Consider the following 18,092-nt stretch of genomic DNA (forward strand, 5'->3'; position numbering starts at 1 on the left):
TCGAAAAATGGAGACAAAATGCCCCAAAAAGTCAGTCAAATATTAACTAGGGGTTCCTGCTCTTCCCGAATCTGTGCTTGCTGGCGTGGAAAAAGAACTGACGTCAGTGTGCGTGGGCGGCGTCTAAGTAGTGCCCACGACGTCATCTCTGGGACCGCGGCGCCCGCAACGGACGCGGACCCGCACAACGCCACCTACTGATGTGCAGGGGGGTACTGCTGACGAAAACCTCCCGGAATTAGCCCCAGTCTGATGTCTGGGGGTAATTCTAAGGTAAGGAAACTATCACTATGCATTTTCTTTCAGATCACTGTATTATGCAGCACAGATTTGTATTCCTTTTTTGTAAATTCTGGAAGTTATTTTAATTTGAGAATTGGTGCTTTACAAACCCTTACATAAAGAAACCAATGAACTTTCCTTGTACAGCTTTAATCTCCCGAGCACATTCCAGTTGTGAAAATGACAATAGTTCAAATACAATTATTAAAAAAACAAAAATTCAGTGTCATAAGCAATAATTAAAGAATCTATAACAGAATTTTCAAATCTATACATATGTACGTTGTGCATAAAATGTACTATTCTGTAAAGGTTTTAGGACTTACTTGAAAAAAAAAAAATGTCCACATGGTCACATTTGCACAGTTACAATCTTACAGAGCATGAAAGGGAGGGTTACACATGGTGTTGCAAGTAGGACTGTAAAAGAACAGAAAGTTGCAGTAATAAGCATATTTGCTAATACATTTCTAATAGTACGATGATGTTACATCAATATCATAAGTTCTGAAAAATAGAATCTGTGGCTGTTACTGCCAAATACAGATTGGTGGAGTGTCAAAACAGAAGCGCACAACAGCAACTAGAACAGTGCAAGATGACCATAACAATATCAAGCATAGTAAACACCCAACAACAGTGTACAACCTAGAGGCATTAAAGTTATCTTATTTCCAAGTTCACATTGAAGAGAAAACCTGACATCCCAGGAATTTTCAATAAATACACAGATCTCTTAAACATATGCACTAAGACACAAAGCACTGGTTAGACTTTAAAAAATACGCCAGATTTATGTTACAACATAATTCCAAGTTGTTGTCCTAAACTTACATAGAAAGAATAAAAAGCACTTGCTCAGCTCCACTAAGATGCAACAACGTGTGGGCACCGTGGTTGTAAGCCACGCCACAGAAGTAATTACTTAATGTCACACTGATTGCCCCTGCCAGCACTCCACTACATTTAGAGTCCAAACTACAAACAAGGGCAGCAAAGTTCTGCTCTGAAAAATGCAAGGCTTGTCCCATCAGCAGACAGGCTCTTCCTGCACGTCACCCAGTCGGACCCAATCAGGGCTCCAGTCACAACACAGCAAGCCTCACCCTCATAGCAGAGCTTTCCCTCCTTATGAGGCAGGGTTTTCCCCCTTGACCACAGTCTGGGTAGGTCCACCTCTAACAGCAGGGCAGGGTTCCATTCACATTACCAATAGTTATCATAATATTTTTCCAGAGAAGAATACATCAATTATTGTTACTCCTAACACAACCAAGTGGTCTTTTCTGAAATACAAAACAGATTCAAAAAGAGTGCAGTGTGCCACTGACAGTCAATGCTTATATTTATAAAACAAGTTTTAGAAAAGGCATATGGTTATTAACATTAGAAATAAGTTGGCACCAACATGGGATACTCCTGCTTGTGCACAAAGTGATTAACTGGACTATATAAAAGCTGAAACCGACAACTACATGCTGCGTCATTTGGCCATGAAGCAGCCGCTGGCACACGAGTGGCGCAGGACATTGATCAGTGCATTAACTGGGAACAAAACACCTCTCCCCAAACTTCTCCAGACCAAGAAGCCTGCACAACACAGACTTCCTCAAACTGCTAACGCACCTCGGCGAGGGTCATCAGAAAATGGAATGAATACAAAACATGGGCAACATGTCCTAATGCTGCAACACAATGCAAAAATACAATCTGCAGGTCTCAAATGCACATTTAAACACCTACAGCTAACATTTAAAATCTATACCATTAGTGGAATTTAAAAATCACATACATAATCTAACCAACCTAAAAACATTTTAAAAACAAATGACCCATCTTCCCTGAGGTTATCTCCTACTCAGTGCATGGTACAATTTCTAGGAAATAAGCAGTGGCAGTCATTAAAATTACAAAACTACAAAATAAAAAGGTGTAGAGGTCTGCCCCACACGCAACAACATGGTCACTACAAACGTAAACACTTGTCCAGTTAAACAAAGTATTCACTGCAACATGGTGGCGCCAATACCTGGCTTATTAAAAAGAGAATTCTCGTTTTGTGCCCTCCACAAAAATTTGATAAATCAAATCTATGTGCACTATCTGGAAAAATGCCATGAAAATAAAAGAAGAGTAGACTATTGCTGCTTACGGCTGATCCCGCTACAGAGTAAAGTGGCAAGAAGCAGTGAAAGACCAGAACGTGGACACCCTGACAAACCTTTAAAGGTGTAGTTCACTTCAGGCTATAAAATGCACAACCACGGTGACAATATATTAACTCCAGAATACTTTTTACTAGCTAAGGCTTTCACAATTATGCATATATATGCATTTCTAGTACTAAAAGATTTCTTCACAGCATAGTGATACACATGGTCCTCGATACAAACAAATCACCACAAGGTTTTTAAAAAGGAATGTGTGCAAATGCTTTTTGGAAACATGCAGAAAAACATAAGTGAGCTGTGGGAGCAAACACTGTGAAACATTAGAATATATGAATATGTATACACCTCCTGTTTAACACTTTTGGCTCTGTCCCACTGACAAAAAGTAAAGATTATATTGGTCATTATTGAAAAGATGTGGTCTTTAAAACACTTGAAGAGGTAACTCCATGTCATAAGTGACCAGTGTCTGAAAGGATGAATGTCACACTGGACCGCATGTGATCATGGGCCTGAACATTTATAGGCATAATACTTCAGTACTGGATAACGAGTTGACAATGTTCATGGTTGTTGCTTTGTAATTATTATATAGATATATATTTATTTATTTATGGTGCTTTGTAATATTCTTGTGTGAGCTGGTGAGGTGTGGACTTCAGTCTCCTTTTACTGGTCACTGGTTCTGTCCAGACTTTCTATCACCCTGATGAGACGGGCATTCAAGACCCGAATCTGACTGTCCAGGCGGTCGATCTTTTCCTCCAGGCCGCTGCTGCTCCTCCTCCAGTAAAAGCCAACGGGGCCAGTCATGAAGTAGACGGCCACTACGAAGCAGAGTGGAAGGACTGCATGCTCCGGCTCGCCCTCGTACTTCTGCAGAATGTACACACAGGACAGTGCGAAGAGGATGACTCGTACTATCCAGAAGAAACGACCAAATAGTACATGAAGGAGGTAGAAGAAGAAACCCAAGAAAAGAGACACAAACCAATAGGCAATGAGGACCGAGCCAACAAGCAGTAGAGCGCGGGTTGGATTATTAGCAACTGCTGCTGGACTGAAGTAGTGAGTCAAGTTGGAGGCTGAAAAGGAAAAAAAAGAAAAAAACTCAAGACAACTTTCCACAATCAAGTTAAAGTACAAAAGTCCTATTAGCGTTGAAATAATTCAATAAGTAAACCACCACCAGCGAGCCCCATTCTTGAAAACTGCCCACCTACAGCAAGGATGCATACACCTTGGGAAACGTAGGAGACATTTCAGGATTAGGAAAAATGTTAAATGGCCAGTTTGGAAACCGCTTCAAGACATCCCAGCTTGGGATATGCCCCAACATCCTTTTAGACCTCCATAAGTCCTTTTCTTTTATAGGGGAGAAGTGAACGGTTGAGGCATTGTGGGATCACAGCAAAGAGTAGCCAGGCAAAAAAAAAATGAAGTGTATAGTTTTACTTCTGCTGCGGGAGTCAAACTCCGGCTTTTCATGGGGCTATGAAAGCCTGGAACATTGGCATGTCATGGTTGGGGTTATAGAATGTAAGGCCAGGGTTCTAGCTTTCTTCGCCTGGAGAGCCTCCAGGAAAGTCAGTGAGCCCTTTAGCAGGCAGCTGTCGCCTCCGCCTCCTACCAACAAACAACGCCTGAAGGGCAGAAACTGGAACGGGTTCATTCATTTGTTGCCCAAGATCAGTATGGGTCAAGCACCCATGATTGAAAACCAAACCTCAGCTGCTGTAAGCACGAACTTGCCCTTCCCAGCAGCTGTCAAGAGATCTTCATTACTACAGATTGTGATGGGGAAAACAGATGAGAGACGGCGTTACCAAGAAGTCTCCAACATAGGTACAAATGCTGCATAAAAAACCTGCAGCAAATGTATCATAATCATTGCCTCAAATTGACTTGTATTTTGGTGGCCAAAGTACAAGGGTGGGGTGCTGCTCGTGGAGAAAATCGATACAGAAAAATGATGCAAGTATTCATATACGGAGCCCCTCCCCCCCAGCATTCATGTACAGAGCCCCCCCAGCATTCAATTCATGTACAGAGCCCACCCCCCAGCATTCAATTCACGTACAGAGCCCACCCCCCAGCATTCACGTACAGAGCCCACCCCCCAGCATTCACGTACAGAGCCCACCCCCCAGCATTCACGTACAGAGCTACCCCCCAGCATTCACATACAGAGCCCACCCCCCAGCATTCACATACAGAGCCCACCCCCCAGCATTCACATACAGAGCCCACCCCCCAGCATTCACATAGAGCCCACCCCCCAGCATTCACATACAGAGCCCACCCCCCAGCATTCACATACAGAGCCCACCCCCCAGCATTCACATACAGAGCCCACCCCCCAGCATTCACATACAGTGCCCACCCCCCAGCATTCACACAGAGCCCACCCCCAGCATTCACACAGAGCCCCCCCCAGCATTCACATACAGAGCCCCCCCAGCATTCACATACAGAGCCCCCCCCAGCATTCACATACATCGTCCCCCCCAGCACTCACGTACATCGTCCCCCCCAGCATTCACGTACATTGCCCCCCCAGTACATCGCCCCCCCCAGTACTCATGTACATTGCCCCCCCAGTACTCACGTACATCGCCCCCTACGAATTCACGTACATCGCCCCCCTACGAATTCACCTACATAGCCCCCCTAAGAATTCACGTACATAGCCCCCCTAAGAATTCACGTACATAGCCCCCTAAGAATTCACGTACATAGCCCCATAAGAATTCACGTACATAGCCCCCTAAGACTATTCACGTACCATCAATCCCAAGAACGTCAAGCAGATCAGTCCATATTCTCCAGAGCGTGTCCACCAAAATGTCAACACCGTACACGAACCGTTCTGTGATCCTGGAGAAAAACTACCCAAAACAGAATGTAATAAGTTAGTAGCATATTGAGTGTATATAGAAGCACTTATGAATATATACTTAGCATTTGCAAGACAACAAACCTATTATGGTCTGCCAGGGTACAAGGCAAGAAGTCCATCCATAGCATTATCTCTTTAGGTGCTCATGAAGGCTCCAGGGCGTCGTGAATCACGGTAGCCGTGTGCTCATGACGGCCTGGAGCTGTCATCTCTGCAGCCCCGCCCAAGCACGAGCAAGCGATTTCCCCCGCCTGTGCGGGCAAATCAATCAGTGGCCAGAGTTCTGACGAGTCCAGGACGTCACGTGACTCATGACAGCCTGGAGCCACCATGAGCACCGCCCCCTCACCCCTCGGCAACATTTGCGGCTAAGGGGTTAATTGGAATAGAAACAGCAGGAACATGCACTCACCATGCCCAAACAAATGAACATGCTATGTGGAAACACCCTTGCTTAACTGACATGGTTGTGCGTATGACCGACCCAATGGTCTTTTAAACTTCACTAAAGAAACCAATTCTGTGTCAGGCCGGAGGAGAGGATTAGGCTCTACTTTCAGTGCTTTAATTTTCTCAAGCAGCCATTTTGAAAAAAAAAATGGCTACATTTCCCATCAAACCATGAGATCAGAAAAAACAATTCACCAATCAGAGCAGACGTCGTCTAACAACAGTCCTTGTCGCCGCTCTAGCCTCCTCTCTTTGCTGCTCCAGCAGCCAGAGAAGTGCCTTTGCTTTCCTCTTTGTTTTCATGTTGTTATTGGCATTTGAAATTGTAGACCCTGGTTCTTTTTGTGGTTATAACCCGCAGGGTTCATGTACAGAATAGCGAAACACTGGTCGCTAGAACAATTTTTGCTCCTTTGCGATGTCGTCTCTGTGACCCTTTCTGCGCAGTGTCCGTTTGCCCCAAGCCCCCCCCCCCACCTCTGTCTCCAGTCTTCAGCTCTATTATAGAGAAGACACTGGTGCTGGACATGCATGTGCTAGCTCTCGTGGGGGGAGGAAGAGGAAAGGTGCATTATTAGGTGTCTGGGACTTTCAGAGATGGGCGCCTGGAGCGTTCTACCCGCAGCGTGGGTTAGACAATTGGTCGCTCCGTGAGGACTTGCACAGGCTGTACAATTATACTCCCTCAGATCGATCTGGTAAGAGGTACCTGATCATTGGGCCTGACCAGGACATTAACCCCTAATACTTACTTATTTCTGTGGTGTTCCCCAGGTTCTCAATTTATCGGTTACCCTCCTCAAGTTGACAAAATGGAAGTCTATATTGATTATTATGAGGAGGAAGAAATACAGTACCGACCTATAGATGATGACTTTGCTCGGAAAATGGACACGTCCATTATTCGGTAGGTTGCGCAGGTAGTGGCGCCCCTTGTAGAGGAAAATTCAGGAATTGCAGGCTAATTGCCCAAGACCCCTTGATCAAAGGGAAGACCCTTCTGGGTCTCAGGCCCCCGTACCTCCAGGGCAGCCTGTAACAGGCCCGGGTTCCCAACACAAGCGCCCAGCGGATGCAAAGTTTGATGTGGACTCATTTTCACACCTCAGGAAGGCTTTTATTGAGTCCAAGCCCTCTGCCCCTACCCTACCGGATGCATTGGGGGGTGTGGGTGATGGAGTCTTCTCTCCCCACCTCAGTTGGGAGGGGCGGAGGTTCCCCGGATACCTCGACTAGAGACAGGGGATTCAGGATGCCCTTGGCGATCATCTAGTGGCTTGCACAGCGAGCTGGGATACGGCTCTAGAAAAACCACTGGCAAGGCCCTCCGACATGCTTGACCCGGAATACCTCCTGTATCCGTGCTTAGCTTAGTGGGTCCCAGCCCCCAAAGTGGCCGCATACATAGCTGGGCAGCTGCGCAAGCCATTAGACAAGGAAGTGTGCAATTGCCTCTGGGCAGAATGCCATAGGCCATCTTTGGAAGGCAGGGTAGCTGCTATACCCCCTTAAAAGGTTCATCCCAAGACAAAGTGCACCAAACGAGGTTCTCAGGACTAAAGTACTACCTCAATACTGCACAGCACACTTGGACCTCCGAACCTATATGTACATCACTGCTTTACTATATGACTCTTACGAGAAACTGCTGTGGTTCAACACAAGACGTGTACTAATCGAGGAGATCTCAGGACTCCCGTACTATCTCAACACTGCACAGCGCACTTGGACTTCCGAACCAATATGTTTAACAAGATAACAGGCTCTATTATATGACTCTTGCTGTTAAAACTGCTGTAAAGTACGCCAATACCCCCGGGTCCGGCCAGCGCTATAAAAAACTTCCTTACATAAAATAAATATACCGAAGACCGACCCTAAAATGGTGACCTTTCTAATGAAATTAGTTCGAGAACCTAAGAAGGGTGTCTTCCCAGGACAAGCTGCTGGAAGTATTGGCCTGTTATGCAAGATCCTGGATGTTGGCTGAGGATGCAAAGATTTCGGGTTCGCTCATTGCCCCACAGGAGATGTCCAGCTGGGCCCAGCTGGCTGTCATCCTGTTGGGTAATGCGAACGGCGCACTGTCTACTGAGCATCGCAGGCTTTTGTTAATTAAGACCAACCATAAGTTGGGAGAGCTTTGCGATCTCTGAGGCGGGTCCAGTTGTGGAAGGTAACTGGCTTGGTGACCCGTATATTAAAGAATTAGGAAAATTATTGAACACCTTCACATCCTTAGACGAGGCCCAGAACGCATTTTTACACTGCATGTTTTTGCTGGGGCCGGTCGTGGTACAGGAAGCTCGACCAGCCGTGATCTCTACCAGTCCTCAACACGGAGTGGAGATAACCTCCATTACCAATTGCAGGATCCAGCAAAGTTTGGTACCTTCTACAACACCAGCACCTACTCCAATGCAGAGGGTCGAGAGGAAGGGGCAACGGCCAGCATCAATCAGGTGAGAGTTCAGCCCTCCAAGGGCATACGCTTGGGAGGCTTCCTCCACTGGTGGCACGTCCTCACTTCAGATGCGTGGGTGTTACAGACGGCCCAGGCGTTTCGGTTGGAGTTTGCAGGGTCTCCCTTCCAACCCTCTCCCTCACTCCCATTGGTCTTCTGCCCAGAACAGTCCGAACTGATAGAAATAGAAATTCGCCAAATTGTGGAGAAAAGGGGCTGTGGTCGAATCCGCCCTCCACCATGGGGGCGGGGGGGGGGGGGGGGGGGGGGGGGGGGAGAGAGAGGGTTCTCAGCAATCTTTTCCTTTTGGAGAAAAGGAATGGAGGTTACCTTCCGGTGATCAATCAAGGAATTCATCGGGTGGTTGATCTACGGACACTTCAAAATGGCAGGTATACGTTTCCTTCGGGATCTCCTTCAGTCTGGGGATTGGATGGTCCGCCTGGACCTCAAAGATGCCTACCTCACAATACCAATCTTTCCTCCACGCCAACGGTTTCTCCAGTTCTTACGGAGATTTTGGTTGTTCGAATGCACCTCCCTTTCTTTCGATCTGTCATCCGCGCCGTGGTGCTTCACCAAGGTAATGAAGCCTGTGATCGAGCACTTACGGACCTGAGGAATCCGGCTGATCGTCTATCTCTGCAATATTCCGATTATGAGTCAGAGTCTCTCCAGGTTAGTGAACGAACTTCAGATGGCAATAGACCTTTTAGAGTCCCTGGGGTTTGTGATAAACTAAGAGAAGTCCATCCTCGTCCCTTCTCAATCTACCCTATTTTTGAGGTTTGTAGTGGACTCGGTAGCAGCTACCCTCAGCCTTCCTTTGCGCAAGCTCACAGAAATCAGGCATATGCGCCGGTGAACATTATCCAAGCCTTCCATCACCCTGAGTCACTTAGCCAGGGTGCTGGGCCTACTCTCTTCTTTGATACAGGCAATCTTCCCAGGTCCCCTACACTACAGGGAACTAAAACGCCTCAAGATATCACACTTGCTTACGGTCTCAGTTACTGGGAATCCACCCCTATCTCGGAGGAGGCAACTGTGGTGGTGGTTGAACTATATGGACGCTTGGAACAGCCGGGCTATTTTCAGCTCCCACCGTGTTCTTGTTGTAGAGTCAGATACCAGCGGGTCAGGCAGGGGCACCCGTTGCGGGGAATTCTCCAACGGAGGAAAATGGTCCACGATAGAACAATCCCTGGACATCAACTGCTTGGAGCTAATGACGGGTTCTTTCACGGTAAAGTGTTGGACCAAGGACAAGGCACATTTCTGTGATCTTCTAAATATGGACAATGATGCAGCTGTCCAATATGTCAACCATCTTGGGGGCACCCGGTTCAGAGCGCTATCCGACCTAGCACGAGAACTATAGGACTACAGCCTTGTCAATCACGTCTCCCTGTCTGCAGAGCATTAGCCAGGTCAATCCAATCAGGTAGCGGATTGTCATTTTCACCACTGGCGAGACACAAGCCTCTGTATGCTTCACCAGATGGTATTTGCAGCCCAGCAAAAGAGATGGGGACCCTATTCGATCAACCTTTTTGCATCCGGGCTGGATCATCAGCTGAACTGGTACTGCAGTTGGAGTCCAGAGCCTGGAGCAGTAGCCTTCGATGCTTTTCTCCAAGATTGGAGAGTGCTTATAGCTTTCCCCAGTTCGCAATGATCATGCGAGTTTCTACTCGATACGCAGGTAATTTGCGGACCTAGTGTTGGTCACCCCAATAAGGAGTTCTCAAGTCTAGTTTCCAGTTCTGATGGAACTTTATTGGGATTTTCCAATCCCTCTAGCCCCGTTTCGGGATCTCCTACAGGGGAACCCTCATCTAGTACTATCTCGGACCCTCCGTCTCATGGCCTGGCGGATTACAGTGAACGGTGGGGAGTCCCGGGCATTTCATGTCAAGCTACAACCCTACTCACAAAGGCCTGGGCAGACGGGACATACATGCGATACCAATCCGCCTGGTTCAGGTGTTCTCGTTGGGGGTCAAAGGCAATTTGGTCCCATGGGGACAGAGGTTGTGAATATCCAACATTTTCTGGTGGAACTCGCAACCGATGGTTTGGCGTACTGGTCGATCAATACTTTTCGCTCTCTGGTGGATGGACATCCGGTTGGGTAGCATCTCCTGGTCTGTAAACTCGTTATGGGCCTTAGGTTGTCTAATTCCCCGGAACCGCGTTATTCACAGCTGTCTATGTTGTAGACCAGCAGGGCTTTTATTCAGAATGGCTAAATGGTATTAGCGCAGAGTGCAGTGCTGTAGAGTGGCGCAGTGAGCAATGCTGTAGAATGGCGCAGTGCTGTAGAGTGGCGCAGAGTGCAGTGCCGTAGAGTGGCGCAGAGTGCAGTAGCATGTTGAGAGCAGAGGGAAATAGATTGTAGTATAGACGAGAGGTGTGGTGTTGAGCAGAGTGGGGTGGCATACAGGCGAATAGTGTCATGGAGCAGAGGGGGTGGTAGTAAACTGCCATTACAGACAACACATTTTCAATTGAAATGACAATTACATTTGCACAGACATACAGTTTTACAGTTTAAACTACACAGTGCACTAAAGCTAATGTGTGGAAATGACATCACCTAGTATATTGATTTGGTCATATTAAAATATTTGTTTTCACCAAAATACAGAATTACACAAAAAAAGTGCTTCATTTGTGTTTTCCTAATTCTGATATTTTCTGAAATATTTGCACAGTCATTTACATTTTGTTGTGACCTAGTAAAAATATTGTACAGCCTTCCTCCAGCACACTCCCAGTACAAGCACGATTGACACAAATCTTCTTACTTTGAAGCCAGAGAAGGAAAAATAAGCACAAAGCTCCCTCAGAAGACAGAGCCCTGCTCTTGACCTCAGTCTTTGAATGCAGGGCAAATGTGACCAGATAAGAGGCCTGTTTACAGAAAGCGAGCAATCGTCTGGATACTCTTATTGGGCGATAAGCAGCGCTTTATAAATCCTGATTGACTGATTGTCAGACCTTGCAAAATCATAAACATTTTACTCGACCTGCAGGTTTAGTGACTTAAATAATCAACTTGACCCAACTGTAATGCTCTTGACCCATAAATTGGTTTCAAATTATGTGATCCTGGGCAAATATTTGTATTAACTGAGCCGCTATTTTCTTCATTATCACATATAAGAGCACCTTCAAATACGCGAATTCTGCATGTCTGCTGTACAAAAAAAAAACCTCGATTTAATAGACTAAACGTTTGCTCCATATATAATAGAAATCTAGCCACATATAGGTTACACATGACCCCTGACTTGCCTCTTAGTTCATGAACCGTATTGTCATCAGGGTGGTAGCAGGAATGTTTCTCAAATCACGTTTAAAAACTATCACTTTAAATACATCAGTAAAGCATGAAGTGGTAGCACACTCATTTGCAATCAGCAGATTTTCCATTGAAATGGCCACAAACTTTCCACTGACATGCAGCTTTGCTGATAAAACAACAGTGTACAAACAATGTTTGGAAATCAAGTTTTCAAATTTTTTTTAGCATCACCAAGTAAAGTGTTCTGATTAGTTTTTCTCCCATTTAAATCTTTGTTTGCGTCCCACTTCTGAATTACAAAAAAAGTGATTTTGTAATTCCAGATATATTTTTAAATATGTGGACTATTCTTTTACAAGCTACTTAATTATGTTAGAAAAAACTGACATCTAACAGGCTTTTGTTTCACAACGATTGTCAGACAACTCACTTGACAAAAACCTCCAACTGTAATAACCCCTTCGCTGTTCGTTAGCCAACGGCCGTCGCAAGCATTACTCCCGTAGTGCTGCGCACACGAATTGGCCACCGCGGCCCCGCCCACTACACTAAATAGCCGCACCATGGCGGTATTGCCGCTGCGGTGAAGCGGTTAAGTGACAGAAAAGTAAACACCGTTTTCCAGGATAAGATGAGCAGCAATTAGTAAAAACACAAACTGACATTTGACCTCTGTGCTTGAACGAACAGCAAACGTGTCAAGATAAAAACAAGATTTAAAAGGCATCTTTATTGCCCATTCATTTTCTGAATGAACAGAATACCTGTTCCTTTCCAGCTTTAATTCACTCGCCAGAACGGACAAGTAGGTCCAAAAAATAGCTCGATCTGATCACATCTGACTCGCCATACAAGTAGATTTCTCAAAGCCTGCTGTTTAATGTATAAATAGGGCTCCCGGTTTTATGGTATTTCTTATTTAAACATTTCCGTCTGTATTTATCCATCTTAATTTTTTGCCAATTTTAACTATTTATGCAAAATTATTTTGTGTATAAATTATGTTGTAAAACAACATTTCTACATTTAACTGATAACTCGTACTCATCCTTTGATCTCGGTCGTGATCTAGCTATTTAAGCTGCTAAGTATTACGTAACAATACATTCACTAAATATTAGCATGATACACAAATGTGTGTCGACATATGCCACTATTTAAAGAAATTTGATCCTGCTTTTTAATTTCCCATGCTGTCCATCTCCATCAATTCATTAAAGATGGTGCAGGGAGTCACTTAAAAGCAACATTTTCTGTATTTATCCACTTCTAATACGGTTTGTATTTATCTGCAAAAATCTGTAAAAACAGAAAACAGGGAGCCTTAAGTATAACGTAAACTTATGTTCCACGGGAGGGCCAAAGACATACTGGACAGCCTAAAACAAATAAAGCCCGCAAATAGAAAGAAAGCAACCGCGAGTTAAACAACAAAAAGCCAATGGTAAGCAATGGGCGGAATGCATTCTCAGGGAAGCTTCAATAATGTTCCCAAAAAGTCTATACAACTTCCAGTTAAAAACGCGACTCACAGTGCAAACAGTGAAAGGACAGTAGACAAGAAAGCACTACTTGGGCCATGCTCCAAGGGTCGGACAAACACATGAAGTAAAACTGGCATTCACGGACCAAGGACTAGCAAGGAAATGAGCAACGATGAAGCCAACAATGGTAAGCAATGGCTGGGCACAAAGTCTCCCGTAAGTAAACCAAATGTCTTGAAAGCGGCAAAGCATGCGCTGTCACTTGCAAAACATTTCGTCTTGGGTGAGATCTAAAAAAGCCTGTCATCTATGCTATCACCAACCACCATTGTCTCCTTGGGCTGCACAGGAGATCAGTAGCCACCCTGGGAGTAAACTTTGTGCGTACCTTAGTTTGACTGGTGCCTTGTTGGTGGGCTGCCAAGAACAAGGCACTTGGTGAACTCGCAGATTGTCAATCTCACCAATCAAAGATCACGATGAGTAAGGAAAAGAGGAAGCAAGTCGCTGCTCTACAAGGTCATTAGATTGAATATGGACAAAACACTGCATGCCTTTCATCTCAGGAGGTTAATATGCGGAGGTAACATTTCACTATGTTAAAACCTAGTACCCTACAAATGTTAAGTCTGCAGTGGGGATATTGAGATTCTCAAACTATAGTTGATGTGGTTGCCTTCAGCCCAGCTTTGTGCATATAGTTTGGTTATCAGCAGCATGCATTTGGCATGAGGGAGTAACTCTCTGCATGGCCTTTGATGCTGCTGTGGTTATTACCAAATATGGCACAGTACAACTAAGATGTGTGGATAGGTTTGCTGCGGTCTGTGTCACTGTATTAATTACAGTTAGGCAGGTGTTTGGATTATTTTACTTACAGCTTCTACAGTTCAAATTTAGCCAGAGGGACACGAACGTGCTGTGGTTTTCACTAATATAAGGGCTAAATGTGACAGTGAGTTTTGCACCAGGGGAACGAGTGACTCCCGGTTCAAACATGGCATTGCATCGATTTTGATAGAAGATGATTGCTAAAGTATGCTTACAGCAATATGCATTGCAACACCACAGGAAGCACAGTTTTGCAGAGTGCAGGAAGCGAGGCACACTGAAGCGGTTTGTCACTTCTGTTCTGGGTCCACTTCTACAGATGCTGCAGGTCGCCCCTAGAGTTGGTTTCATGCAACCGTGTCAAACTAAAACTGCTGGAGATATAATAACTTTGTCCAAGGGACGGGATGCATCAGAAATCGACTTTCCGCCGCATCTCTACTAAGTGTCGCCCATCAAGGCTTAAACTAACACGGTCACAATGTCTCTGGGCCTCAGACTGCTCACGCAAATCAGCCATCCAAAGCAGACATCGTATCTTTAAAGACGCATGCACGCAGGGCACTGCACCCTGCAGTCCTAAATCCAGAGCCTACCTGCAGGGCCTGCACCAGTACTGCTCTGTCTTGCGTCCGCTTGCAGGGGTCTGCACCCAGCAATCCTGTATGTTCTGTACCAGTCTACAGAGCTCTGCACAGAGTAATCCTGTGTGCTCTGCACCTGCCCAGAGACCTCTGCTCCCAGTAATCCTGTGTTCTGTAACCGCAGTAATAGCTGTGTACCCAGTAATCCAGTGTTCTGTACCTGCCCAGAGAGCTCTGTACCAAGTAATCATGTTTGTTCTTTACATGCCCAAACAGCTCTGCAACCCATAACCCGGTGTGCTCTGTGCCTGCCCACAGGGCACTGCACTCAGTAATCCTGTGTTCTCTACCCGCCCAGAGAGCTCTGTAATCCTGTGTGTTATGCACCTGCAACGAGAGCTAGCGCTGCACCCAGTAATCCAGGTTCTGTACCCGCCTGCAGAACTCTGCATCCAGTGATCCTGTGTTTCTGCGCCCGCCTGCAAGACTCGGGTCCCAGTAATCGTGTGTTTTTATCTACCAGCCGGGCTCAGCACCCAATAATCTTGTGTGTTCTGTAACTGTCTGCAGAGCTCTGCACTGAGTAATCCTGTGTGTTCTGTACCCACCCGCAGGTCTCTGCACCCAATAATCCTGTATGTTATGTACCAACTCGCAGGGCTCTGTACCCAGTAATCCTGTGTGCTCTGTACCCCCAGACCTCTACAACCTATAATCCTGTGTGTTCTGTACCTGCTCGAAGAGCTCGGCACTCAGGACTCCTGTGTTTTTTACCCACAGAGAGCTCTGTACCCAGTAATCCTGTGTCCTGTACCCGTACTCAGGGCTCCGCACCCAGTAATCCTGTGTGTTCTGTACCCACCCACAGGGCCCAGCACCCAGTAATCCTGTGTGTTCTGTACCCACCCACAGGGCTCAGCACCCAGTAATCCTGTGTGTTCTGTACCCACCCACAGGGCTCAGCACCCAGTAATCCTGTGTGTTCTGTACCCACCCACAGGGCTCAGCACCCAGTAATCCTGTGTGTCCACCCGCAGAGTTCCCCACCCAGTAATCCTGTGTGTTCTGTACCTCCCCCCGCAGGGCTCCGCATCCAGTAATCCTGTGCGTTATGTACCCACCCGCAGTGCTCTGCGCCCAGTAATCCTATGCGTTCTGTACCCGCCTGCAGGGTTCCGTGCCCAGTAACTTTGTGTCCTGTACCCACCCGCACGGCTCCGCACCCAGTAATCCTGTGTCTTCCGTACTGGTCCGCAGGGCTCTGCACCCAGTAACCCGGTGTGTCCTGTACCCACCCGTAAGGCTCTGTACCCAGTAGCCATGTGTGTCCTGTACCCACCCACAAGGCTCTGCACCCAGTAATCCAGTGTGTTCACTACCCGTCCAAAGAGCTCTGCAACCAGAAACCCTGTGTGCTCTGTACCTGCCCATAGAGCCCTGCACCCAGTAATCTTGTGTGTTCTGTACTCGCTCACAGGTCTCTGTACCCAGTAATCCTGTACTCGCCCGCAGGGCTCCGCACCCAGTAATCATGTTTGTTCTGTACGTGTCCACAGGGCTCTGCACCCAGTAATCCTATGTGTTCTGTACCCATCCAGAGAGCTATGTATCCAGTTATCCTGTATGTTTTGTATCTCCTTGCAGGTCTCTGCGCCCAGTAATCCTGGGTGTTCTGTACCACCCGCAGGGTTTTACACCCAGTGATCCAGCTTGTTTTGCACCCACCAGCAGGGCTCTGCACCCAGTAATCCAGTGTGTTCTGTATCCTCCCACAGGGCTCTGTACCCAGTAATCCTGGGTGTTCTGTACTCACCCAGAGAGCTATGTAACCAGTTATGTGTGTTCTGCATCCGTCTGCAGGGCTCTTCACACAGTAATCCTGTGCGTTCTGTAACCACCTGCAGGGCTCTGCACCCAGTAACCTTGTGCGTTCTGTACCAGCCTGCAGGGTTCAGTGCCCAGCAACCCTGTGCGTTCTGTACCCACCCGCAGAGCTCCGCGCCCAGCAACCCGTTGCGTTCTGTACCCACCCACAGGGCTCCGCACCCAGTAATCTTGGTTGTTCTGTAACAGCCCGCAGGGCTCCGCCCCCAGCAATCCTGTGTCCTGTATCCACCCGCAGGACTTTGCACCCAGTGACGCGGTGTGCTCTGCACCCAGGCTCATCCTCTACTCCATGAGCCGACTCCTGGTGGCCGGCCGCACTGGGAACAGCACCAACACCCACCGACCACGCACGCAAACTTGGGTTCATCCTCAACTTCACCCTCTCCATGACTAAGCAGGTCAACGCCGTCTCTTCCTCCTGCTTCAACACCCTCCGCATGCTCCGCAAGATCAACAGGTGGATCCCACTGAAACAAGAAGAACGGTCACCCAGGCCCTCATCAGCAGCAGGTTGGACTACGGAAAAGCCCTCTATGCAGGAGCCTCACCCAACTCCTGAGACAGCTCCAACGCATCCAGAACGCCTCTGCATGTCTGATCCGCGAGATCACTCGCCGCAGCCACATCACACCCCACCTGAGAGACCTGCACTGGATCCCCGTTAGCAAGAGGATAACCTTCAAGCTCCTCACCCACGCACACAAGGCACTCCACAACATCTAACCAGCGTACCTCAACAGACTCCGCTTCCCCTTTAACCTCCCTTGATCACGCAAAAAGAGCTCTTAACAAGGACAATCAAACCTACATCCAGCTGAAAAACAATGCGCATTGGTACGACTTTGACCTAATGTCGGTTAGCGAGGACTTCAATATAATTTCTAATCTAAAACCTTCCTCCCACACTATGGACCCCCTCCCTTTCACAATTTAAAAGAACTCCACCACATCATCTCCCCTTTCTGGACAAAAATCATAAACGCCTCTTACCCAGCCTGTGTCCCAGACTCCCTTCAACTAGGACAAATCACACCCATTCTCAAGAAACCTGGGGCTGACCCTAATGATCTTAACAACCTCAGACCTATCTCTAACCTCCCATTCCAACATTGGAGAAATGTGTTCTCCTCCAACTAAATAAACACATTGATGAGTTCAACCTCCTCGATGCCTTTCAATCTGGTTTCAGAAAAGGCTGTAGCACGGAAACAGCTATGCTCAACGTCTCCGACCACATTCACAAGGCCCTAGACGAAGGTGATGCCTGCCTACTGATCCTTAATGACCCATCTGCGGCATTCGACACAGTAAACCATCCAGCCCTTCTTGAGACCCTGTTGAAACTTTCCGGCATAAATGGCACAGTACTAAAACGGTTCACCTGCTTCCTTCAACACCGCTCACAACAAATTAAAATAAATTCTGGTCTCTCAAAGCCTACTAAAGTCACTAAAGTTCACATCAAGGGGGGCTGAGACTGTTGTGATTCTCTGTTGTGCTGCGAAGGAAGTGCCTGCTGTGCCGTACCCGTGGCCCGCCTTTCGCAGAAGTCACCGTAGCTGCGGAAGTCGGAGCCGGCATTGCAGCGAGGGAAGCAACGCCACGATCATTGGAGGATCACACCGAAGAAACTTTCGATTGCATGCTGTGCCGTTGCATGCAGATTGAAAGTGCTTACGGGGTCCCCGCAAGAGCGGCTGCGTCCAGAACTCACTGGGTGCGAGCCGCCA

General features: G+C 47.0%; 1 protein-coding gene across 1 annotated transcript in view; it reads right to left on the minus strand.

The window, feature by feature from the left end:
* Positions 1–413: 413 nt before the first annotated feature.
* BRI3BP (BRI3 binding protein) overlaps positions 414–18,092 on the minus strand; it is a 28,832-nt gene continuing 11,153 nt past the window's right edge. The window contains exons 2-3 of the mRNA XM_086942684.1: positions 5,239–5,341; positions 414–3,538 (exon numbers count right to left, since the gene is read on the minus strand). Coding sequence (XP_086798810.1) covers positions 3,123–3,538; positions 5,239–5,341 — 519 coding nt within the window. The 3' untranslated portion in view covers positions 414–3,122. The remainder of the gene's footprint in view (positions 3,539–5,238; positions 5,342–18,092) is intronic.

This window comes from Lissotriton vulgaris, chromosome 11, assembly GCF_964263255.1.
Source record: "Lissotriton vulgaris chromosome 11, aLisVul1.2, whole genome shotgun sequence".
In the NCBI taxonomy this organism is placed as follows: Eukaryota; Metazoa; Chordata; class Amphibia; order Caudata; family Salamandridae; genus Lissotriton; species Lissotriton vulgaris.